This window comes from Mangifera indica, chromosome 17 (assembly GCF_011075055.1).
Source record: "Mangifera indica cultivar Alphonso chromosome 17, CATAS_Mindica_2.1, whole genome shotgun sequence".
Lineage (NCBI taxonomy): Eukaryota > Viridiplantae > Streptophyta > Magnoliopsida > Sapindales > Anacardiaceae > Mangifera > Mangifera indica.
In genome coordinates, this window is record NC_058153.1 from 10,873,090 (window position 1) to 10,899,158 (window position 26,069).

The window sequence follows — 26,069 nt, forward strand, 5'->3', positions numbered from 1 at the left end:
AAACGTAATTTTCATCCATTATTACTCGGTTAACATTGCCTCCAAAGTTTTTAAAAGTGACAAATACACCCAATAAGAGTGCATTCAAGTTGAGTTAACTTGGATTCGAATTCATATTCAATTTGAATAATTCAAACTCGAATTGATGCTCTAGCACTACAGCTTGACTTGGGGGTTTATCGATGTCATTGCACTGAGACATTTCTTTTCTAACTATTATTTTTTTTTTTTCATTGATAATTTTTTTTTTATGTTATTGTTTATTATTCTATTTGATTTAAATTTAAACTCAAACTAATCATTTCATATTTAAGTTAGATTCAAACTATTTTTTATTTAGAATTGATTTAGTTTGAATTCATATCTAGATATTATAACAAATGTCTACGAAAATTAACTCTGGATATAGAATGTTCACTTATAAACTCTTTTACCCACACCTTTTATTTACTAATGATAAAAAAATCAATAAATTAAAATTCTGAGTCCTTTTTTTGGATTAACTTTAATAAGAAGAACAAAATAGTATTTTTATTTATTGGGTACCGTATTTATCTCTTTCAAAAGTCTATAGATGTTTTGGTGTGTAACCTAAAACACGATGGCGAACATGTCATTATCTTTAATTACGGAGGCATTATCATACCAACGTCAATTGATTTGTCGTTGCGTGAATTGAATCAATTCATCAAACTAGTCTTTGTATTGTCCCCACAATTCTCCTTCATTTGCCTACCACTTTTTCCACTTTCTCCACCTAATTACTATCAAATATTTAGCAAAGGTTAGAAACCTCCACTGGATTGGCTAGTTTGACCGGAATTTGATAAACAGTTCCGTCGAAGTGAAGTCCAGAATTTGATAAACAATTCAGTCGAAGTGAAGTTTTAAAAGTGTAGTCATTAGATTGTTCAACCAATATTGAACTAAGTAAAATGTATTGCATCGCGATTTAACAATTGGTTTAATCTCATTTTTACAGGCTTGTTCATGTTATGTTGACAACAATAGGTCTTTTTTTTTTTCTATAATCGAAAACCCGCTCATATTAGTTAAATGGACACTAGCTAAGTCAAAGTTTTACAAACATAATAGAAACTTGAATTCAAACCTTCTTTTTAAAAAATTTAAAACTCTACTAATTTCACTAATCTTCAAGGTCAACATCAATAGGTTCGTTGATTTTTTTTTTTTTTAAACAATTGCAACAATTGACAATGCTGCTAAGACTTACAATGCACTACAAGATCACAGTACCACATGAGTGTGTGTTTATATATATGAGAAATTGAAATTTTTATCCTTATTGTAATCCGTTTATACATAAATGCCCAAATTCTAAAGCTTAAACAAATATATCACAACAGTAATCTACTTTTCCAAAATACCCATCCTTCTACTTTTATGCAGAGATTCTCTCTTTTTCTTTGTAACTTTTTCTCTCTTCTTCTTCATCTTTCAAGTGATAAAAGAATCATGTAGAAAATAGAATAAATGCTTCAAAAATAAAAGAAGAAAGAAAAAACTGAAAAAGGAAATAGATTCCAGATTAAAAATTCTTAACTGAAAAAAAAAAAGTTAAAAAGGTTGGTCGAATAAAAATGGTTGGCGTTGACGCCAATCATTTTTATTATATTATATTTTTATTATAATATAATATATTAATTATATTATATAGTATAATTAAAATATAATATATAATCAATATATTATATTATATAATATAATTATATTATAATTAAAATATAATTATATTTATATAAAAAAAGGTTGGCGTCATTAAATGCTAAGGGTTAGCGTAACCCTTAGCCTTTTTAGTTATTTTGAGGGTTGGCATGTTAACGTCAAGGGTGGGTGTCTTAGTTTTTTTTTTCAATTAAATGCTAACCTTTTATTTTTTTCAGTTAAATCCTACTAAATGATCTTCTTTGATTGTCATTTCTTTCAGGGTATAAAGTGAATGTGATTGAGTTTTAGTGGATTGTTTTTTTTTTTTTATATCTTTACTTTGAAAAATTCTTAATCTGAAATCCATTTCCTTTTTCAGTTTTTTCTTTTTTTTCTTTTGTTTTTGAAGCACTTATTTTATTTTCTGCATGATTCTTTTATCACTTGAAAGATGAAGAAGAAGAGAGAAAAAGTTACAAAGAAAAAAAAGAATCTCTACATAAAAGTAAAAAGAGGGGCATTTTAAGAAAGTAGATTATTGTTGAAGTATATTTGTTTAAGCTTTATAATGAGTGATATTTATGTATATACGAATTACAATAAGGGTAAAAATTTCAATTTCCCTATATAAATTCAATCTAATTGGTCAGACTGAAAAATGTCCAAACTAGCCTTTTCACTGGGTCAAGGCACAATGTGAACTCAAAATCATTGGTTTTAGATTCTTTTAGCCCCTTATTGAGAGAAACGTTCACCTTAGAACATAAAAATTCTTAATTTATAAACCTTGGTTGTTATATAATTATTTAAAGTTTAATGTATCCCAATATGGTTGTTAGAGATTTGTATACTATAAAGTCTACATTTATTTATTGCTTGGTAGGTATGATCTTAAATCCTCTTGGTATTATACTCGAAGTCTCAAATCAAATAAAAATATAATACATATCTTACGATACTATAAATATTATTGATATAAATCGATGCATTCTTTTTAGAAAAAAATGATAATGCAAAGGGATTGATATTTGAAAAGTGTACCCACAGGTCACATATCCATAACAAGTAGCACATATTCTATCCTTACCGTAAATCATTGCTATTCTCTTTGCCGCATTTACTCAAATGTAATTAGAAGTTTATATATTGAATCATCGTCTTAAAAATCTATTTCTCGAATCTCCACTTTTTGAATTCAGATAACACCGATCCAAAATAAAAATTTGGATCACGATTATACAATAATCTTTATATCACATATACCCAAAAAAAAAAAATTTGTAGTCAATAATGGCATATAATACCACCCATTCAACCCTCGCCGTGTTTGATAAATTCTTAACCCAAATAAAAAAAGGCATTTCATTGACTCGTTCTCTATATTCCTTCCAATAATTTATGATGCGAAAGAAAGGGTCATTATTTAGGGCAATACTCTATATATATATATATATATATATATATATATATATAATTTAGATATATAAATTATTTGTCATCTTATAATTGAGTGTTATTTTATCTTTAATTTAAAATTATTTAATTATATAATAATATATTATTTATATACTAAAATATGTACGTGTAATTTTATAGTATAATTTACGGGCTGCTGGCTTCAACAGGACAAAGAGTGTTTTCTTTTGAAAATTGATTTCCAAATGAACACACTCTTGACGCAGGCTTGCTGATTTCTGGGGCTTCTACTTAAAAAACATAACGCTAAAATTTTAGTGAACAGAAGCAAAATTGACCTTTCAATTTGAGTAGGTGAGAACGTGTAGCCAATAATAGTTTACCAAATCTTCTTCTTCCCCACCAACATCTTCCTCTCGCTATATATATATATATATATATACACATAAAGAAGAGAAAAATAAAATAAAATAAAATAAAAACACTTTTAGCCATGGAAGATCACCATGAAAAGCCTCCCGTTTGTGTGCTTGATGCCTCCAACTACGTTGGTTTTTGGATTCTTAAAGGTCTCCTGAATAAAGGGTACACAGTTCATGCGGCTATCCAACCAAATGGCAAGTTTAAAATTATATGAAAATTTATTTGTTCATCTTTGTTGCGAAAAGCTCCATTAATGGAGTTTTCTATTTTTCTTTCCAGGAGAGAAGGAGATACAGAAGGAGATAAAGGAGATGGAGAAAGTGAATGAGAAATTGTGTGTGTTTGAAGTTGATGTTTTTGATTACCAAAGTATTCTTGTTTCTTTGAAGGATTGCAGTGCTTTGTTTTGCTGTTTAGATAGCCCAGAAGGATATGATGTAAGTTCATTGAAAAAAATTTCATTTTTTTACAGAAATGTTCTCCTGAAAAGTGATGCTCATTAATGGAGGTTTGAATTGAGTTGCAGGATTTAATGGTGGATATGGAAGTGAGAGGGGTGATAAATGTAGTTGAAGCTTGTGCTCAAACTGAAACCATAGAGAAGATTGTGTTCACTTCTTCTTTAACAGCTGCAATTTGGAAAGAAGATATTGGTTCAGAGACAGATGTTGATGAAAGGTCTTGGAGTGACCATGAATTCTGCAGAAAAATGAAGGTTTGAATTGAATCTGGACTCAGTCTTCTTCATTCTGATGAAAAATAGGATGAAAGTAAATTCAGAAAACTAAAATTAAGCTCTTAATCTCTCTTTTTTACTTGTAGGAAAAGCTTTCTATTCTATGAACTATAATTTATGATAGTCAAAAACTTTCCTAGCAAGAAATCCTTATCTTGGATGAGCCATTATTTATTAGCTGTGTGGCATGAAAATGACTATCTCTTTAATTTTTTTGCTAGTCAAATTCAGTTCGTCACTATTTCTTTATTTTTGGTAGTAAACTTTGTACAAAATCGTTTAGGCTCAATTTATTGTTCAATTAGAATAAATTGTAATTTTAGTTTATTGAACTTGAGCTCAACCCACAATTGACATCAAGGGTGGAGCTCATCTTGTTTGTAATTCTTTTCTTCTTTCAATTTTGTTTTTGGTTTTTTTTTTTACAGTCTCGTTATTCACTAACTCAAATGAGTCAAGTTTAAGTTCAAACCAATCGTTTGGAATTTAAATTATATTTGAACTAACTCTTATTCAAGTTTAAGTCGATTTGAATACATTATTGACATATAGTATAAATCAAGATAAACTTATTATGAGATTAGTGGGGCAGATGACCCCATTAAAAAAAGAAAAAAGTGGGTATTCTACTTTGTTTTTGTGATGACCTGACAATATTTGTGCTAAGGTTTTTAGATTCGAACGGCTGTTAAATACAACAACATTGTTGATTATTTGTTTGTCCACAAAAATTTCTTCCTATTGACTTGGTTCATGTTATGATTATCAATGTTCTTGATTTTCTTCTTCAATTTTACAGTTATGGTATGCTCTAGCAAAGACCCTCTCTGAACAGGCTGCCTGGGCTCTAGCCATGGATAGAATGCTCTGCATGGTTTCCATAAACGCCGGGCTAGTTGTAGGACCAAGTGTCACCCAACAAAACCCGGGCTCAACAATGTTCTACCTCAAAGGTAGCGTATAGTCTTACTAATTCATGCATACAAAATTAACGTATCATATTGTGATTGAATAATCTAATTGTTTATTTTATATTTCATTAGGTGCTGCTGAAATGTACGAGAACGGAGTCCTAGCATTTGTCAATGTAAACTTCTTAGCGGATGTACATATTCGTGTCTTCGAGGATCGATCAACGTGTGGGCGATATTTCTGCTTCAATCAGATTGTGAGCACTGAGGAACAAGCTTTTAAGCTTGCACAAAGCTTGAGTCCTTTGATTCCTTTACCTCCAAGGTAAAATTAAAATTTTCCACAAGTAAAATGGGAAAAAAATAAATAAAATGCTATTTATTTGACTGAATTTTAGGGTTCTTAAATTTTGCAGGTATGAATGTAAAGGAAGTGAAGTGTATCCTGAGAGACTGAAAACCAAAAAACTGAACAAACTGGTTGAGGATGCTGCCTGCTGCTAAACAGAATTTTATTAATTTCTCTTTTTAAAAAATATTATCTTGTGTATATTTTGTTTTTAATTATTTGGTTTAATTTGAGAAGTAATTCCCATAAACATAGTGTAAGTCTCGAGGCTATGATTGGATTCCATCCGAGTTGTTCAAGCTCAAATTTAGATTTGGATTGAACGAATCGAGTTCGAACAAAAAATTGAACTCGTTTTTGTAAAATGTGCTGATCCAAACATTTAAGTTTGAGTTGATTTACGTCATGTTGAGGATGTAATTTGAAAAAAATAAAATCAATGATAAATTTGTGAAATATTTTTCACTGTTGTGTTGTGTTTTTCATATTAATCCCAAGTAATATTGTTTTGCGAATTGAATTTAACTCTTAACTTGTTGATCTCGAGTTTTTTGAAATGAAAATAGGGTTTTCGAAGAAATGAATTGATGCTCCTTATTTTTTTAATTATAGTTTTACTCCCATTCGATTCAACAAATTTTCTAAATTCAAAGGATCTATCAATTAACAAGCCATCTTTAAGAATTTACTAATGAAAATATTTAGAAAATATATAAAAATAAAATATTAATATTAATATTAATTAAATAATTAAAATTGAACATAAAATTTTTTGGATGGTCATTATAAACTAGAGACTTGATGGGCCTTCAATGTTGTGATTATTGGGCTTCGAGGCCCAATAAATATTATAAAATATTATAAAAATTAAAAGGGGTTTCTGGAAATTAAAAGATTTCCACGTTTAAAGCTGAGGCAAAAAGAGCCAGAGAATACCCCCTAAGTCCAGCTTTGGTTTTAGTTCAAAATGGTGTTGATTGAACAAGAACCACGACCGTCGTCCGTTTCAACTACCAAAGATCGCGGCACCGCCGCCACCGCCGATGCCTCTGACGGATTCGAAACTGCTAGCGAACGTGATGTTGGTGACAACGAAACGAACGACGCTCAAGGTCGTCTAAAGGACCAGGCATTGAAACAGCGGGTGATTTTGGTTTGTGAATTTCATTTTCGATTTTATTTTTTCTTTATTTTGGTTAATTAAATGAATGGATGGATGATTTAGAAAGCGGTGACTGAGGCAAATGAGACGAAATTAGAAGGGAACAAGCTTTTCGGAGAAGCCAAGTATGAAGAGGCGTTATTGCAATACGAATTCGCTTTAAATGCGGCTGAATCGGCACCAGTGCCTGAAGAGTTGAATGAATTGCGTTCAATTTGCCACTCAAATCGTGCCGTTTGTTTTTTGAAACTTGTAAGTGATTCATAGAAACTTTTAGTGCTGCAAGTAAAGATATTAGTAGAACAATGTGCATTTTTTTTTAATAGAGTAACAGACTTGTTATGGGTTCATCAAATTTTTATTCATTGTTAATATGTTTACTTTTTCTAAATGTTAATAATTTGTTAATGGGTGGCATTAAAATCTATCGTACAAGTTGAAATCTTGGTTGGTGAGCATGTTGAGATGAGCCTAGGGAGTAAACCCTAGGTGGGTTGTCTTCTATTTGTTTCTTTTTCATTTTCTTATTGAATGAGGCTAAAGGAGCTTTCAGTCTTAATGGATTTTGTGGTTATTTTGTTTTACTGAATTTTTTTTATGTATAGTGGTATATCAGATCAAATCTCTAGATTAACATCCGAATGCAAACCTTGAGACTATAGGATCTAGGGAGAATTATCTTTTTGTACGGTTTTCACAATGTGAAGCAATCTGTTTTCCAATATGGTTGGGAAAGTAACAAAGTATAAGCTTGCTGCTGTTAGGGACTGCTAAAGTAGAAAAGGATTTTAATATTCGAATGCAGTGCCTACGACATTAAAGCTACTGTATTTAAAATTTCCATGATTATTAGAGCTGGTGGGAGTTACAAGGGATTTTTAATGGTTAGAATATGCTTTCTGTTGTTGAGACAGCTTCTTCATTCTTAATAGTTTTGTACTTTTAAAGAGAAATCAGATGGAAAAATTACTTAAAGCATGAGGAGTTTGATATCTTTTTCCAATATATCTGTTTTTGTATGCATTCCATATAGCTGTGCTTGTGGCCTTTTCTGTATGCCTGCCTTGCATGATTCGATCTGTCTGGTTTCTTATTTTCTTTTAATGTACTACAATTTTGCTATAGTGGCCTGTCCTTTTCAAATTATGCTTGGATTATTCTGTTACTTTGATCTGTTCCTTTAGTCCAGCTGTTCTGTATGTTTATAGTGATCAAGTACTTGGACATGTGTTTTAGCTCTAATTTGAAGATATAAATATGTTGAGTTATGGGAGTTTTATGGATATTATTTCTCCTAAGTTTGAAATTTACAACTTTTTTCATTTTCTTTCTCTCATTTTGTCTCATTATGTAAAAAAAAAATCCTGTGGATTCCCTGACTCTACATTGGCACTAATATATTGTCAGGAAAAATATGAGAACACTATTAAGGAGTGCACGAAGGCATTGGAGCTAAATCCTACATACATGAAAGCTCTTGCAAGAAGAGCAGAGACTCATGAAAAGCTTGAACACTTTGAAGAGGCCATTACTGGTAAGCTAGGGCTGATAATCTGTGTTCAATTTCCTTTTCTCTCTTTACTGGATCTAGTAGGATTGGAGTTTATGTAACTGCTTTCATAATTGATGTTTACTTCCTTCTCGATTTTTTCTTCATTTTTGCCAAATCAGATTTGAAAAAGATCTTGGAACTGGATCCAGCCAACAACCAAGCCAGGAAAACCATTATCCGCTTAGAGCCACTGGCGGCAGAAAAACGAGAAAAGATGAAGGAGGAGATGATTGGTAAGCTGTACTGAATGAGTGATTTTCTTGTTTTATACATTGTGATCTTTTCATGTCAATGGAGATCTTGTTGGATAGATGAGTTTAAACTTAAATCTAGTCATGCTTTATGAGTAAAAAGCCAACAATGTTGGTAATCAAATTTTGTTTCCTTTTATCGGTGACTGTGACGTATGCATGAATGAATAATTTTTGGGGTTAAAACAGAAAACCTTCGGCCATTATCAGCTCTTTAGATGAATCTAAGAGGTCATTTCTACTGCATAGGCTTCAGCTGTAGTGCTACCATAAGTACGCATTTAGGTGAACTAACAGGTTACATTGTCTTCAGGGAGGATTAGTTACTGTCATCATGAGTACTTGAATACCAGACTTTTAATTGACTGAATTTTAGGCTAAGTGTGGACAGTTTTTTCTCATGCTTCTGTTGGTATACTTCATTAATCCTGGTATTTGTAATGTGGAATTGCATCTTTGTGAGCAGGAAAACTGAAGGAAATGGGCAACTCTATCCTTGGCCGATTTGGAATGAGCACAGACAACTTTAAGGCCGTTCAAGATCCAAAAACTGGTTCCTATTCTATACAATTCCAACGTTAGCTGGTTTGGTTCCGAATATAACTTTATTGGAGAATAAGAGTGAGAAGAATGCTACCATTCTACAGAATGGTAAGAGATACCATCTTGGACCTTTTCGTACAGGATTGGATGATCACGAGGTGTTAAACAATCTCCATTCATCTTAAAGATTCTAACTGTTTTTTTGCTCTTTTTTTAAAACCTTTTTTCCCGAACTTATGTTGTAAATCGAAGATCTATATAATTCATGTTTGTGTTCCATTCTTATATATATACAACTTTATTTGACAAGTTTATTGCCTATATAATAATAGGATTCCGGAAAATTTAGATTTTGATTGTAAAAATGGCTTCTTTGTTGTGGTGAAAAAGGGAGGGTGATACTCATGGATTGGCTGGATTTATACAGAGCAAACTCAAATATGGGTCGGCTCAAGTTTAGTTTAAAACTATAATGGTCAGTTTGAGTTTAAGCTTATTTGATTTGGCTAAAGATGTCAAAGGATCCCTGGCTGGATGATTAGTATCATTGATGAAATAAATAATATTATCAATAAGACAAATAATGTTATCGAAAGGAGATTTAAGTTGAATTCTACGTTGTTGAGTTGAAACTCTAATTTAAATTTGGTTTGAATTAAGTCGAACATTAAGCGTAGTTGGTTTGGTTCAAATTTGGTCTATTTTGGCTAATTTAAATTATACTATTTGAAGATATAAACTTTCAAGCAAATGCTGTGGGTTACACATTTACATCTATCAGATTACATGTATTTAACAAACACCCATAAATCAGCTTTGGGCAAAAGCAGGCTGAAGAAATGAGTATTGCTAGTTTTTAGTTTTTAACAATATCTACTGGCCAGCAAGTGGCTTAGAAGAAAGAAAGACAACCTGGGAGAAGGAACAATTCGACAAATACAACTTTGGCAATATTCACTTAAAACTCCCTGGAACTTAAAATAATAATTAAATTTCCTGTACTGAGACTTCTAAGTCTAACCAGAGAAGAGATTCTGTGTTGTCTGGGATGGCATCAGTCAGTTTTGGTTCTCAGGAATCTGGGATGGCATCTGATCAGAGTGTGGATTCTCAGGAATCTGGAATGGCAAACTCTGATCAAGAAACAGATTACCGATAAGGTTTGTTTCATTCAGTCCAGTTAATTGTAGCTAGCAGACTCAAAAGGATTCAATGTTGCGTCTGGATTCACTCTAATTGTATAGCCTGCATTTGAAGTTATGTGATTAGCCATGATCCCCCTGTTATTGTGCCTAAGCCTATAGAACCCTCCTAAACATATCAAACGCATTAGAAAATCGACCACTTTTGTTTGCAATCATTTGGATTTCCATGTTCATTATACGTCTAATAAACATATGAATATCGATTTCCATCCGGTTCAAACAAAATTTCAGACGACAGAAGCCATTCGAAACAAAATAAATAATGAAACTTATACAGAATCAAGATTAGAGATTCATTTGGTGAAATCTACATTGTATGCTTGTTTCTGAGAAGCGCATATCAGTTACTATGACACTAGCACTTAGCCTAGATATGTATAAATGTAGATTTTATATGTTAAATATGATCTTGCAGTGAATTTAGGTGATATATGCACATTGAGATTTTTGCATAATGATGAGAAGAGAAGAAATGAACAGAATGACTATGAAACAATGCATCCATATGACATGAAAACTAACCAATTTACTCTCTGCAACGCAAGGCCACTCGACGGAAGCTCTGGGACTGGACCCTCCATGAATCAAAGTTCCATTGGGGTCATTTCCAGAATTTGATGTGTCCCTGTTAGGACTCATATTTATGTGGCCCGCAGGAAAAAGACTCGAAGAAAGAGAAGCAATTTCAAGACAACTGACAGTCAGGTAGTTGGAGAGGTGGCAGTGCCTCAAGTGTTTGATCCACCAATAACAAAAGTCCACACGTGGCAGACCAAGGGAAGAGGAAAGAGTGGCAGAATATAAAGGGGAGGCAGAGGAAGAGCAGGGATGGGCGGAGAAGAATCAAGCCTAAGGGAGAGTAGAAGGCCTCTCCAATGCCTTGCATCTATCATTCAGACTTTGTAATCTGATTTAGTTTGAGTCTTAGGGAACACAGGCGTAATTTGTATTGAACAGTGTATTGTGAACTTGAGATTTGTATTGAACTACACTTGAGAATTTGTGTTGCATTACAGGATATTTAATACAGGAAATACATTCACTGGAAATATTCCCATTTATATACAATTTATCATTGGGAAATTGATTGCTTGTTTCTTGTTGTGGTGACTGTTGGCTGGAGCAATTGCATGCTGTCTGTACGCTGCCGAATACCTTGTTCTGAAGGGAATTGTGAAGTGCAGAATAGTCTGAGGGAAGTTTCCAGTTGACAAAATACCCAGGTACGCCTCAGTCCCCTTCCAGCATACATAGAAGAAGAACCATCACTAAAATGATTACTTTAGAGAAGTGATAAAGAGCTGATCAGGGGTAAATTAATCCACCTGGTGATGTCTTCCTCTCCTCCAATTGAGATGCTTCCGGGTTTTGTTCATCCAAGCCCTTAAAGAACAATAGTATTGGCAAGTCAAGAAGGCAGAACAGAAAACAATACCCTATTGATAAATTGTGATTTAGCTCAAGCCATTACTCACCAGAAGGTCAAAAATCTGATGCTTGGCTGCAAGCTCAATGTGGTTGCTCCTCAGTTCAGGGGTTGTCGTAGATTTTCCAACATCAAGATCTAGTAGATTAGCTCCACCTTGGTCACTCCTTGGTTCAGGAGACACAGATTGGTCGGCTTCTGTAATATTTGTATCACTTTCAGGAGCATCAGCAACTACTTTCCGAGCTTCTATAACAGGAACACCCTGATAAACACTAATCAGACTGTAGTTTTAGACATAAACAAAGCCAAGAGAACAAGCATAAATTGGACTTTCTTCAGTTTGTAGAAGTAGAAGAATTTCACTATTTTGTAGTAATAACACAATCAGATTTTGCTAGTCTGTGATTCAGAATTCATTGTATCCCGGTTTGAAACTTGAGCAATGATTCTAAACTTGACAGTAGTCACCTAGAACCTTACTTCTATGTTCATAGCTATGTTCATAGTACAATACATATTCTAGCAGTAAAGCCAATTGACACATCATACTTCTGCACTTTCTAACGCTATAGAATGTGGAGCCTGCTGCACATACTCTTCCATGGAAGCCAAAAAAGATGGAGGGGGCTGCAGCAAAAATGTCAAACAAGTTAATACAAGCCGCTAAAAGATCAATTTTCAAGCACAATCAAAGATAATACAGCATATACCTGTTCAATTTTTTTGTACTCCTCCTTCACGAAACCAAGCCCCCTGCAGATCTCATACAACTCATTCAAGCTCTCTGCCTGCATCAACCTACAAGTTTTATGTATAAAATATGGAGCTTTTAACTGGAAATGCATGTGCAACATGATTTAATGTACCTGAGACCCTGACTTTCGATAAATTTCCAGTGCTCTAACAGCATCATGGCACTGCATCTCAAAAAACTGCAACAAATGAAAAGTCATTTGCCCTCGTTTTCCATTTTGGCAGATTGGAAGAACTCAAAACTCTTCCTAGAGTACAACCAAAGCTCACCTTGTCAACTAAACTGAGAATCCCATCAGTAATTGTAACATAAATTTTAATACTCTCTCTTAATACCTGAAAGAGGCAGAGTATAAGGGAATGGATTGAATATAACCAAATGGCATCCAGTAAGATTATTGAGCTATAGACTGTCCTTACAATTGAAAGGGCATAATGAATCAAACCATTGTGCATAGCCACTCCTTCCGGCTGCAAAAATAATTGAAAGAATAAGAAATTATGTTTGAATGTTTAATCAGGAAAGAAGAGGAAAGTGGCATACCTTGCAACCAAGAAGGCGAAAGAGAAGCTGTTGCAGGAAAGGTAACTGTTCCAGCAAGTCCGCAGTCTGCAGTCCCTTAGTTTTCTGCTGAGCAAAGCATCACATAAAGAAAGAAAATGATCTTTCCAAGTTGCTAATATGAAGAACTAAATGCACAACGCTATCAAGTATGTAAACTCTCAATGTATAAACTCCTATACACAGAATTAAAGAGAAATTCCCAAATATATACAGAAATACAACAAAGAGATTAAAGAGTTGAATTGCAAACTGCATACCAATTGGCTTTTCTCGACATCATATTTCAATAAGCGAAAACATTCAACTCGCTCTTCAAGATACAAGGCATACTTACGAACCCAGGCTGAATAATCCCATGCTTCAGATTAAGAAGATTGTATACAGTCAGGGCACAATATCAGAAACCTTAAAATAAAAAATAAGACAAGGTAATTAAGAGAGAAAATGGAGTACCAGTTGGACTTGATTCGTCCCTGAAATGAGAGAGGTTCAACATAAGACCTCTCCTGCTAAAATTTATCACTTCTTGACAAAATGAAGTATCAACTTCCCTCAAAGCACGGTGCACAACTATCAAAGTCTTTAATGCAACCTGAGCATATAAAAATTATGAAACTAGTTGAAATTTAACTAACCATAAGGAACCATATAGTAGAAATGAAAATCCGAATTTCAAACAGGAACATGAACTACCATTAACAGTTAAAAAAATTAAAAGGAATGATTTACTACTTAAAAACAACATTTAAGCAATTGAATTACAAAAAAAAAATATATTGTTAATGATAAAGAGATTTGTTCAGCCTTACTATGCTTCACCTTAATGTTATATTTGAAGAAGTAAAAGTTATATCTTGGTCTGGGTGGGATATCATTTCTCCTTTCTCATAGACATTGAGTTTTCAAATTGTAAAGTTAACACCAGGGCAAAGACAAACAATAAGATACTACTGCTAATTCAGCTTTATGTCTCATCCTCTAGCGAGCTTCCTACTTTGTCTTAGGTCTTGCATATAAGTGTAAATATGAAAACACATTCAGTTTCAATGGCCCCTGCAAGAGACTGCGTCAACTAGCATCATTAATGTCCTGTTCCGCAATCCTGAGCATGTTCAGGAGCTCAAGGAAGGACTTATCCTTGCTATTGATATATAGTTTATGATAAAGTAGGCATATGAGTTAAGGAGGGACTGCAAGATAAGATTCAGCTAAATCATTGTCATGCCAAAGCCCAAAACTTCAATCCACTTAATACACTCAATCACATGAAAACCAATTCGGAAACAAATGAAGAGGGCAAAGTTAAGGTTAAACCCAGTTCTTATAGCGATTAATTTAATAATCATTAAAGTTTCTAAAGGGTTATACATTGGGTATTGTTAATACCATTCACTGTTTCTTGAAGCCCCATCTTTTCCCACACAAGCGATAAAAATGATATTTTCAAAGCAATGCAACCAAGAGTAAACAGTACAAATAGAAAGGCAATCAAGAACATACCATCCAACTATGAGTTTTAGTAAGACGTTTGGAAAGACCTTGAATGCAGTAAGCAACATCAGCGCGAGGTCGTGAAGCTGAAACTGCATCAAGAATAGCTGACAAAAATGAAAAAATTAGCATACTCAGTATCCAAAGTAAAGCACAAAAAAATGATGGAAAAAGTTTTAATCAAAATTCCCTTAAAATTGTATGCAAACTTAGAACCAAACTGAATTCGGATTAAAACCCAGAAAAATAAAAGAATTTTAAGCTGTTAATGTTGCAAAACAGTTAGAAATCAACTCTTACTCTTGATATGTTTCTCTTTTGGCAATGCTTCATCATGGGTTGTGGCCTTGACAATTGCAACATCCACATCCTGGAAACCAACATGAACATCACTTTTAAGCAAAACTGAACAAAAATAAGCATCCATTAAATATAAAAATTAATCTCTCATGTGAAAAATTCTATCAATATCTCTTATATTTGAAATTAAGCAATATTTTTCATACCCACTTTAAATACATAAATAAGTATACTCATAATGTGATCAAAGTCTTTAATTCAAAATTATAACATATATAAGTGTATCTTCATTTATATATTTAAAATGAATTAATACTGTTTGATTGTTTGAAATTTTACCAAAATATTGACTTCCACACCTGGCAAATTCTTGAAAAATATAATGTATAATCTAATTTCTTGAAGCCTAAAAAAATTTATACCTTGTTTTCACTGTTTAAGCAGCTGACCAGTCCAACTTTTGTGGAATCTTTTATAGCCCCAATGGCTTTTCTCAGGCTTTGATGACTGCTAGCAGCCATTCTATTCATAAAAACAAGAAAAAAACAAGATTCTCAAACTAGGCAATCATCTTAATTCCTTTACAATTACAGCAATATTCATCGAGCTAAAAGAAATTAAATTTCTTTTTTTCACATGGAAACCTAAAAATTATTCACATCAAGTGCTAAAAGAAATATTATTATCAGAATAAAAACGATACAGTGCTATACATAAAAATGAAATAACAATAATTAATAATAATAATAATAGTAATAATGACGACGACAACAAGAACATGCATGCATACATATATATTTATATATACGTTTGTAAATGAAGGTATATATACGTGTGTATATATATATATATATTTATACGTACATACATACATGTTATTTCCGGCGAGAGGTAGCGGAGGAAGGAGATGATCGGAGAAGGAGAATGTGAAAGTTTTGTTGACGAGCTCTGTAAGATTTAATCTGAATTGCACGTGTCTTTAGGGATGTTTTATTTGCGTGTTTGCAGGTGACATGCAAGTCATTATCACCGCTCTGTCGTTTTATCATTTCTTCATTTTTTTTAATCCTATTTTGTTTCGGAATAAGGAAAATATCACCAAGATCCAAAAGTCATTGTAAATTATTATACCACTCATTTGGAAAATTTACCACCCCATCTGCAGTTCAAACGATGATAGTTTGACCTGGAACCACCTGGTTTCGTTGAATAGGTAAATTTTAAGATATAGTAACTAAATTTATAACTATTATATAAGATAATTTAATATTTTATTTTGTTGTAGTATCTCATTGTTCAGTCTAAATTTTTCATATGAGACGGAGATCATACTAGTTGAACTCTAACCACTCAAACTAACCCCTAAAGTCAAAAACCGAATTTGTACCTGAAATTGTTTAGACTAAAACATAGAGATTAAAATAATAAAATTATATGCACTCAGTCGTAAATACTTAATTGGATATTCAAATTATATGTTATAATTTAATTAAATAATTTAAAATTTAAAATAAAATAACATCAAATCATATAATAATATATTCTCTAAATACTCAAAATTGAATGTACAAAAGGAATATATTCAAGTGCGTATTTCCTTCTAAAGCTACTGATATTTGCGGTCCAAGATTACCTTTTTAAGGATTAATAAAATGAGTTATATTATATATACATATAAATGGGTAGAGGTATGATTTGTCATTATATGAATGAATATTATTTTATCATTAATTCAAAATGACTTAATTATATAATATGTGTACCTATTTTTATACTAAAAGATATGACGTATAATTTTATTATAAGTTCTAGATAATTTTATCCGTAAAACTTATATTATATATACCTATTTTCTAAAACATTAATGCAATTTTGAATAATAATTTTTCATCAATATTTAACATTTATATTTCTTTGATTGAGTACTTCACCCTGATAAAAATATGTTAAGTTGAACATCTAATTTTAAAATTTTAACCATAAATATATTTAAAAAAAATAACATTTCCAAGGTTACAGTGATAATAAGAACATTTTAAGGAAAATAAACTAAAATAAAAGAATTATATATAAATGCAATAATTTTATTAGAACTATATGATCAACCCTCGAATAGGGTATTGTCTCTAGGTAAAGGAATTTTATTTACATACGGAGGTGCATTGCGAATGTGTCTAGTCTTCGTTTATGTAACTTATCTTTTCATGAATGTCTGTTACATAAGTTTAATCAGAGAAGAGTTTTACCGTATAATACCAACTTCGGGTAAATTTGATGTTTCTTATTAAAAGGGAAAAAAAAACTCTGGCATTAAGTATTCAACTGCTGAACATTATTGATGATAATTTTGGTTACAGTCAAAATAATTAGAACATAATCAACTTTACAAAAGTTACATTACATTTTATCTTACTGAAAGTCAGACTTACAGAAACCTGTGTGTATTATCTTTCTTGGCACTGATCTAACTACCAGCTGAGCCAAACGCCATGAAATGTTCAGGGATTAAGGTTTAACATTCTTCAGAAAAAATGGCTTTCTGGGTTTTTAACATATGGGATCCTTTTGTATCATGCATGATGCTCCAAGTATTCTCTGCTGTTCATCTCCGTTAATCTGTGTTAGCCATTGATTTCATGATCAACAATAACAATTGAAAGGCTCCTACACCAGAAAGTCACAGGTAAGATGAGCAGAAATGTACCTGCTAATGATGCGGTCTTTTGCAAATCCCAGTTCATTGTCAACACAAAGATCAGACTCATCGGCTCCCTTTGATCTTGAAGCAGTTCTCGGTGCAATATGCTGGGCATCTGCGATTGTCACTACCTTGCTGAAAAGTTGCAGAGGACTAACCTCGGCTGTGCACATCAATCGGGCCTTGTTCTCATACATTACCTGAGACCACCAGAATAAACTATAAAAGGCACTTCATAGCCATGACAAGAAATGAAAAGAGAACTATACAACTAATTTGGCATTGGATGAACTCGATAGAGAGGTTGGATCGGAGGATATATTTATCATATTCCAAAGCTATGGCCTGTGATCTTTCAGTGGCAGAAAAATTACAGGTATAAGACATCTAGGAAAGCAATCATTCAGATTTCAACAGCTCTTATATAAAAAAACCAACTCGCTCATCCATATAAAGGTTTTTTTTTTTTTTTTTTTTTTTGCGGATTCGGACAGGCTGCATCAAAATTAAGTGTCATAAGATCTAAATACAACCAAAAAGACTAATAAGAAGAAATGGGAACATACATCAACTAAAGTGACAAACCGATATGCAGCTGCTCTATTGTGCAGTCCAAATATTGGGACACCTTCCAAAGCTAGAGTATGAAAATTCTCTGCAAGAAGAAAAGCAACAAATCTGTATAAGAATATATCACTAAGATGAAAAATTAATGTGACTAATTTTAAGCTGGCAACATTTCTAGGAGAAGCAACTTGCAGGTTTTTTGTTAAGTGCCATGAACAACTTAAAGTTTAGGTATGAAGAAATTTCAATGTCATTGTGTCTTTGCAGGAGGAAAGATATCTTTCATCCCATCATGAATATGTATATAAACAGATCCTATTACAGAAAACATGATCCAGCCAGAGACATCACTCACTGAACAATCCGAGGTAATCTGCAGCTCCCAGAGGTCTATTGCAGAGTTCATCAAATTCAAAATATGCACATCCCTTAGCACCCAATGGAACCTAACAGCATTGGAACCAAGAAAGCGCTTAAATACAGTCTAAAGTATTCTGCAGTTCACATTCTGTGCCCAAGCATTTCTTAGAACACACCTGCAGTGTCCTCCCCATTACAACCTCAACCTCTCGTGGTCTAGCTTCATGTTCACCAATCAATTCCCGAAATTTTTGCTTAAGAAGCTCCAAAGAATCTTTGCCAATGAAGTAAAAACCTTGCTGAGCCTGCAGTTCAATGACAAACACAGCAATTATAAACTCCAACACAATAAAATGAAATATATCAGATTTTAAAGTCAGAAATGAAGTTCTCCAGAATCATGAAAGAGAGAATTGTAATCATACCGATGTCAGTTTCCTATAATCTACTGATGAGGCAATTTCATAGGCAACACATCTTTCCTACAACACAACTTTCCAATTTAATTACTGTCATACAATATAAAAGAATTGTACAAGTATTCTAAGGCTCATGGGGATCAACCATGTATACAGAAAACTCAATTTACAAAAATACCTTCAAGATGGCAATGAAGGGTAAAAAAAGATCCCTCTGCAATCCATTTTCGTAAAGATTTTCTGGAGCACGGTTTGAAGTCGCTACTAATATCTACACTTGCCTCCCAACATGGGTGCAAATATAATCCACGTCAGTTTGCATCTAAAATCAATAACATCATTCTATAAAGGTAAGAACATAAGAAGAAGTTCATAGATTACATATCACTTACAAGACCATTGCTAAACAGATGTCCGAAAAGACGATTCAATATCAATGCATCAGCAACATCAGTAACCTATGAAAGACCACAAAAAAACAAAAATCAACACAAATACTTGTGCCACTATTTTTTCCCTTTTCAGGTATAATAATGAGTTATAAGTAATATACCATAAACTCGTCCAGACATAATAAAATTGCCTCATCTGATATCTCTCCTGCAACAACTTCAAGTGGATCTGCCACACCCTTGTGCTTCTGAAATAATTCCAAAATCAAGTTCTTACTAGTTAATAAACACCATGATTCAATAAATTAATATAAATCTGAATTAAAATAATTGTTATTCTAGTCTCTTTACTTGCAAGTGGCTATGGACATTCAACATGAAATCATGAAAATGAATTCTCTTCTTCCTCCAATTGCAAGGCCTGAGGAAATAAACATTGGTTATCAGCTGGACCAATGTTGATATTGATAGACCTAAACTATCACAAACTTCTATAAATCCTATATCTGATTTCCACATTTCGCTTATAAATAAATTGAGTTCTTTCCACAATTAATCCTAATGGCATAGTAACGCATAAACTACTCAGTAAAATAGAGTATTAAACCTACAATTGATCATAGAACAAGTCCATCAACATTGTTTTCCCAGTGCCAACTCCCCCATAAAGATATAATCCTTTGACAGATGAGTAGGAAGATTGTGGAATAAAGCGAGCCCACAGCCACCTACTCCTGAAGACAAACAGATTGGTGACAGAAAGGAAAAGTGTTATGTAAACTGAAAAAACAAGCTTATCAAGATGAAATAGAAAAAAGCTGAATCTGAGTGGAAAACAGAGTATTCACCTTCCCGTCTTCTCAGAATATGAATAGAGATTTAACTTGCCAGCATCAGCTGATTCACCAAGCTGATCATATAGTCTCTGAAGTTCTCTTAAGGTTCCTAGCTGCAAAAATACATTATCAGGACATCTTCCCACAAGACTAACCAGGCAATTTCTGTACACAACTAGTACACAGTCCAACCCCTCGAACACAGATCACCTAACATCAATTACAATTCCGTTTGTAATGCTGAAGAGAACAACTTTAAAAACAGAGCATCTAGCAACTGAGACCCCAATTACCAGATGGTCAAGAATTTTACAAGATCAACTAATGGAAAATATTACATAAAAGAAAAATACAGATATGTTCACGCAAACGACCCACTCTTATCATTATCCCTCAATTGTAAACACAGTGAAGTTGATTTTGAATATTTTTATACCTGGCAAGTATCACCATCAGCAAGCTCACTCGCAGCTATTCTTCGTTCATACTCCACAAGAGGCCCTGCTTTATTCAACTCTGCTTCCAAAACAGAAAAACCCAAAAAGCAACAAAACTTAATGCACTTTCTACATCTAAAATTACAAGATGCAGTTAAAAATGTTTTTGCCACCCTAAATGTTCAATCTTTAAATTCAATTTTTCTATATCTACAACATCAGGGTTCCCATGCAAGTACTCTGGGCAGTCCGTAAACTATTTTCTCTAACTACCTTTGTAAGATTCCATTAAAATACTTTCTGGGGTTAAAAAATAATTTAAAAGAAAAAGCACTTCTCCCTAGAATACGCCCGCTAAAAAACAATAACCCAGATCCTATGTAACCAGACACCATGCGAAAGCACTTCCCAGATCCTGATCAAGCTGTCAGAATGTAGAAACACGTCCTAAAAAAGCACTTCTAAAAAATAACTGCGCAGAACCTAGTCAAGCAATAAGCATAGAAAAAGCACTTCTTAAAAAAAAAAAAAACACTCTTCCGACATAAGCACTTCATAAAAAAAGCATCCAAAACATCAAAACTTTAAAAAAAAAAAAACCAATACCGAGAATGAAAAACCAACCTGAAACAGTTTCTTTAGCAGCAGTTTCAGTAGACACAGCTCTGGAAACCATAAATGCGTTTTGCCGTACACTTCCATTAATTTTTTCCACATTAGTACTAATAACTCTATCCACAAAACCACCATGAAAATTATTATGATTGTTCTCAATCAAGCATTTGGGTCTCCTAAGAACACCATTTTGACCTCTTAGAGCTGATCGAAAGTGGCGAACTGATCCCACTATCCTCCCCATCTTTCCTCGAAAACGGCACAGAGACTGGTCGTTTCAATCACGATTCAAACAACAGTCCCGCAACAAGCTTCAGAATTATGAAAAGGGGATACAATCCTGAATTGGGAGAAAGAAGAAATGCGGGAGGAATCGGATTGAAGTGGAGGAGAATTTGAGAAATAAAACAGAGAGGCGTAGGCTTTTCAAGTCTCAAATATATTTGGACTGGAGGATGCCGTACCTGTCAGCTTTTGTCGTTTTGGCTTTGAAAATAGTTTTTAAACTTTGACAGTTGCTTATTATTATGATTATGACTCATCTTATTCGTCATTAATGGAGTTTATTATCGGAATAAATTTCCTTTTTAATCCTTCAAATAGAATTGATTAACAGAATTTTTTGTTTAACATTTTAGTCCTTCAAGGGTATTTCCGTCTCATAGACATAGACCAAAATGTTACGGACAGAACCTACAATGTTGTTAAATCTATTACTCCGTATCTAGGTGGTTTAAAAGGGATGAAATTATTATGGGAATTTATCTTTTAATATTTATATTATTTAATTTAATTTATAAATAATAAAAAAAATTTATTATATATTTTTTATAATATTATCATCTTTATTTTATATATTAAAAAATTATCAAATTAATTTTTTTATAATTATATTTTTATTTATTAATTTTTAAAAATAAAAATAATTTTATTTTTAATTAATATAATAAATAATATAAAAAATATTTTATAATAATTTTGTATTTATATATTTTTATTAAATTTTATTAAATATAATAATAATTTATATTAAATAATTTTATTTATCAAATATAATAAAAATTATTTATATATTATTTAATTTTAATATTTTATCAGATAGTGTATCTGAAGGGTACCCAAGAGTTCGATTAAGGTGAAATCACATAAACAAAAAAGAAGAAGCGTGCTACTGTGAGGATTCCGTTTCCACAAAATATGGGGTCCACAAGGTGCAACGTGGTTGCGTGTGAGAACGGTGACGTTTGGTGTTGAATAAGTATGACAGTTGCAGATCGCATACTCCATATCCATTTCAACACCTCTTGGCTACTTAAATTTCAACAGTATTTTGAGGCCCAAGAACTAGTATTTCCCACTCAAGTTTTACAGACATAAAAATGGTCACTTTTTTAGATTATTAAAAGGCAATTTCCCACTTATCGTTCATTTATTTATCATAATTCATTTTTATTAGATTTTTTATTTTCTTTTTTATATAGTTATTCTTTTTTTTTTTCCTTTTGCCCCTTTGGTTTCTATTTTCTCTTTTTTTCCCATCATCATCCCTTCTCATTATCACTTCTTGTCACTTGTCTCTTTTCAACCCAGCTTCAATCTACCTTCTTCTTGTTAGTAATCACAAATTTTTAGTATATATGATATGTCTGAAAATTTAGAGGTGTGTGTAATAGGATTGAAAAATTAACATTTATATTAATTGTTAATAATAATTTTATAATTTTAATTAAAAAACAATCATTTTTTAAAAAATTAAACATAATTCACTAATAAAAATAAATCATAAATGAGAATTTGATTTTTTCAAATTTTAAAGATGAAAATTTGTGACCTCATCAAACCTTAGATGAGGATTAGTTATTTGGTCATTTTTTAACAAACGGACCAAAACTAGGAATGACAATGAGGAGGGGCGGGGAGGGGATCTCAGTCCCTATCCCCATCCTTGTAGAGGATATCAATCTCGTCCCCGGCCTGTCTTTGTTACAGGGATGAAAATGATTCTTTGTCTCCTTCTTGTAAAGAAAAATCTTCTTCCTATCCTCTTTCCATCCCTACGGGGAAAAATCCCCTCCCCGTATCTGTAAAAAAAAAAATCTTTTTTTTACCTTCTAAACACAATATAAATATATTAAATAACATAATTAAGTAAAATTAAAATTAACACACTTTCAAATATCACAAATATAATATATTAACTATTTTAATATATACAACAAAAACATAAATAAATTTGAAAAACATGAATAATTTAAAACTATAAAAAATATATTAGTATTTTAAATAAATATATTAATATAAAAGGATAAGGATGAGGGCAGAGAGAGGGGAAGGGGCGGGGCGGGGCGGGGCGGGGAGGGGACACATGTATCCCCATCCCTGACCCGTCCCCGATTACGGCCATTTTTTTCATCCTCGTCCTTGTCCTTTTCTCCGTTTCTATTGGAGAATCCCCTTCCGATTAAAGTTTGGGAGGGTTGAGACCCCTAAAGTCAAACCCAAATTGTCATCCCTAACCAAAACCTTAACCTCGGTCTGGAATGTAGATGATGAGATAATTAATTAGTTTAGTTATTTTTATCTTGTTTATATAAATCAAACAACTTTTTTTTTTTTATTATACAATTATAATAAAATGGTTAGTCGGCTGATATAACATTTGATCAACCACTTAAAAATATAGAATGTGATTGGTTAACTAATATATCACTTGACCAATCACTTAAAAATTTAGAAACTTGCCTATAATATTTTAAGCAAAAAAAGTAGTTTAATTTGTATAAATCAAATCAAAATATTAAAATAATTAATTATCTTAGATGATGTCAGTATAAATAAATAAAATTCAAAATAAATTTATTAAATATATATTTAATAATATTAAATAAGGAATTTTTCTACAAAAGCACTTCTTAACCAAAAAAAAAAAAAAGAAACCTCCACTGTAGAGGCACTTCATAGAAAAAGCATCCCAAACATCAAAGCTTAAAAGAAAACAAATCCAGTACCGTACACTTCCATTAATTTTTTGAAAATCATTATGATTTTTCTTGATCAAGCATTTGTAGAGCTGAACGACAGTGGCGAACAGATCCTACTATCCTCCTCATCTTTCCTCCAAAACGGCACAGAAACTCGTCGTATCAATCAAGATTCAAACGACAGTCCCGCAGCAAGTTTCAGAATTATGAAAAGGGGATACGGTCCTGAATTGGGAGAAGAAGAAATGGGGGCGGAATTGGATTGAAATGGAGGAGAATCTGAGAAATAAACTGAGAAAGCCTTCGAGATTTTCGGGACTCGAATGTATTTGGAGAATGCTGTACCTGTACGCGTCAGCTTTTGTCGTTTTGAATCAGAGCCATCCTCTGTTAGTTTTACTCTTTGAGTATTAATTATTTTTGCCCAGACTTAATTTCTCTCCCATGGCTTGTCAAACTCCTACTCCTCAAAGTGATACTCATATTATTCCTGCCCCCACTACTGCAACCTTAACCCGACATTTTTCATACAAGATGGATAGTCTGTATGAAATCAAGTATCTCGACAATGAATCTCGTCTTCCTACTACAAACCTTACCTTCTTAAATCCTTACCATAATTACTTAAAACCCCTCAAATCTCTTTGTCGAACCTTAAACACTATCATTCACCCTTCAGCTGTAAAAATCAAAGAGTACGTTCAAAGTACTTCTTTCAGTAGTTATCAACTTCCTGTTACAACTGCTGAACAATACATTACTCTTGAGTATCCTGCTCATTTTACTCATGAATGGCTTGCTAAAGGATACACTCACTTGCACTTCGGTGCTATCCGATTTGCACTCACCTTTCATGGCCATAAAGGTCTTCCAACCACTTCAAGGATCACCCTCCTGGATACCAGATTTCCCAATTTTGAACATGCTAATCTTGGAACTGTCCAAACAACTTTGAATGATGGTACTGTCATGGTGACTCTTTTTCCAAATTTTTGTATGTCACTCCAAGACCCCTTGGTCTGTCAAGCTTTAAAGTTTCAAGTTCAAGTTACAAGAGCTGTTCCACAAGGTCAAACGTTAATGGCAACCATCCACTACCAGATTGCTTACAGAGTCCAAAATCATTCACTGGATATAGCTACACCAGATCAGACGCATGATGCTATTTTCCTCACAGTTGACACAGATCGAAAGCCCTATTGTACCCTTGTCCCAAAACAGATGCCAAAGGATCAATTGGAAGCTCTAATTCCAAAAAAGTGGTACACTGCATATGAACAGATCTAGACAACTGAAGTTCCTCCACTTCAAAACACAGATCCTCAGTTAACTAGATTTACCAGTGGCAGACTCTCCATCTCTTATGATGGACCTTCTTCATCAGCAAAACAACCTCAATGTTTTCCTACCCAGTTTTCCTATGCACCACTTGATGATACTCCCCAAGCAGAAATTTATGGATTCACCCCTCGAGGTGAAACTATTTACCTGCTTCAACCTCATGACCCTGAGAATCCTCAGTGTCAATGTGTTTCCTGCACGGAACAAGCAAACCCTTTTTCTGCCTCTAATCGTCGTCGATTGGCTCGGTCTCAACCTTCCTCCAAACCTCCAAAGTTTGATACTCAACGCCTTTTTTGGCAAAGGTATAAAGCTGGTGTACTTGGATATGATCTCCTTGGGGACCTTTTTGGCAAATTTGATTATGTTGTGTATTATGGTCGTGGAAATCCACTTGCTGATACCATTGATTATATTCCTCCTACTGGCTGGCATGAGTCAAAAGATGATTCTGATGATTCCGATGAGCCCCAAAACCCACCTACTCAAAATTTTCCCTTACACCAAACATCTAAGTCCCAATGGAAATGGATTCCAAAAGTACAATCTTTGGTTTCCTCTCCTTTTCCTTGTATGATGTTTCAACCTGCAGAATTTCCTTCTTTGGAACTAGTTTCTGATCCAGTCCATAGAACAACTCAGGCCTGGAAAATCAAAGACCCTTAGACT

The 26,069-nt window shown here is 33.0% G+C and overlaps 4 protein-coding genes across 6 annotated transcripts; 2 read left to right on the forward strand and 2 right to left on the reverse strand.

The window, feature by feature from the left end:
* Nucleotides 1-3,539: 3,539 nt before the first annotated feature.
* LOC123200673 (cinnamoyl-CoA reductase-like SNL6) lies at nt 3,540-5,968 on the forward strand. The gene is made up of 6 exons (XM_044615995.1): nt 3,540-3,701; nt 3,787-3,944; nt 4,034-4,222; nt 5,043-5,196; nt 5,287-5,479; nt 5,571-5,968. Exons 1-6 carry the CDS (start codon nt 3,578-3,580, stop codon nt 5,656-5,658), a joined length of 906 nt encoding a protein of 301 aa, XP_044471930.1. The 5' UTR covers nt 3,540-3,577; the 3' UTR covers nt 5,659-5,968.
* A 427-nt stretch (nt 5,969-6,395) lies between these two features.
* Nucleotides 6,396-9,320, forward strand: LOC123200675 (tetratricopeptide repeat protein 1-like). The gene is made up of 5 exons (XM_044615998.1): nt 6,396-6,647; nt 6,729-6,917; nt 8,073-8,199; nt 8,337-8,450; nt 8,935-9,320. Exons 1-5 carry the CDS (start codon nt 6,471-6,473, stop codon nt 9,048-9,050), a joined length of 723 nt encoding a protein of 240 aa, XP_044471933.1. The 5' UTR covers nt 6,396-6,470; the 3' UTR covers nt 9,051-9,320.
* A 1,855-nt stretch (nt 9,321-11,175) lies between these two features.
* On the reverse strand, nt 11,176-15,713 carry LOC123200674 (putative clathrin assembly protein At5g57200). Its single transcript, XM_044615996.1, has 15 exons — nt 15,627-15,713; nt 15,177-15,276; nt 14,755-14,824; nt 14,464-14,561; nt 13,417-13,555; nt 13,221-13,321; nt 12,943-13,029; nt 12,819-12,869; nt 12,669-12,734; nt 12,512-12,577; nt 12,356-12,433; nt 12,195-12,272; nt 11,692-11,907; nt 11,542-11,599; nt 11,176-11,454 (listed from the first exon to the last, which is right to left on the reverse strand). The coding sequence occupies exons 2-15, from the start codon at nt 15,273-15,275 to the stop codon at nt 11,447-11,449; spliced, it is 1,215 nt and encodes a 404-aa protein (XP_044471931.1). The 5' UTR covers nt 15,276; nt 15,627-15,713; the 3' UTR covers nt 11,176-11,446.
* A 1,346-nt stretch (nt 15,714-17,059) lies between these two features.
* Nucleotides 17,060-21,549, reverse strand: LOC123200347 (AFG1-like ATPase). 3 transcript variants are annotated; one of them, XM_044615513.1, is made up of 14 exons: nt 21,088-21,549; nt 20,463-20,545; nt 20,039-20,139; nt 19,802-19,918; nt 19,542-19,611; nt 19,352-19,438; nt 19,191-19,256; nt 18,977-19,069; nt 18,805-18,861; nt 18,556-18,684; nt 18,375-18,465; nt 18,019-18,107; nt 17,459-17,652; nt 17,060-17,370 (listed from the first exon to the last, which is right to left on the reverse strand). In XM_044615513.1, exons 1-14 carry the CDS (start codon nt 21,320-21,322, stop codon nt 17,325-17,327), a joined length of 1,458 nt encoding a protein of 485 aa, XP_044471448.1. In that variant the 5' UTR covers nt 21,323-21,549; the 3' UTR covers nt 17,060-17,324. The 3 variants fall into 3 exon arrangements, with proteins under 3 accessions (XP_044471448.1, XP_044471447.1, XP_044471449.1); XM_044615512.1 differs by having other exon boundaries at nt 19,802-19,924; XM_044615514.1 differs by lacking the exon at nt 18,977-19,069 and having other exon boundaries at nt 19,802-19,924.
* Nucleotides 21,550-26,069: the final 4,520 nt, after the last annotated feature.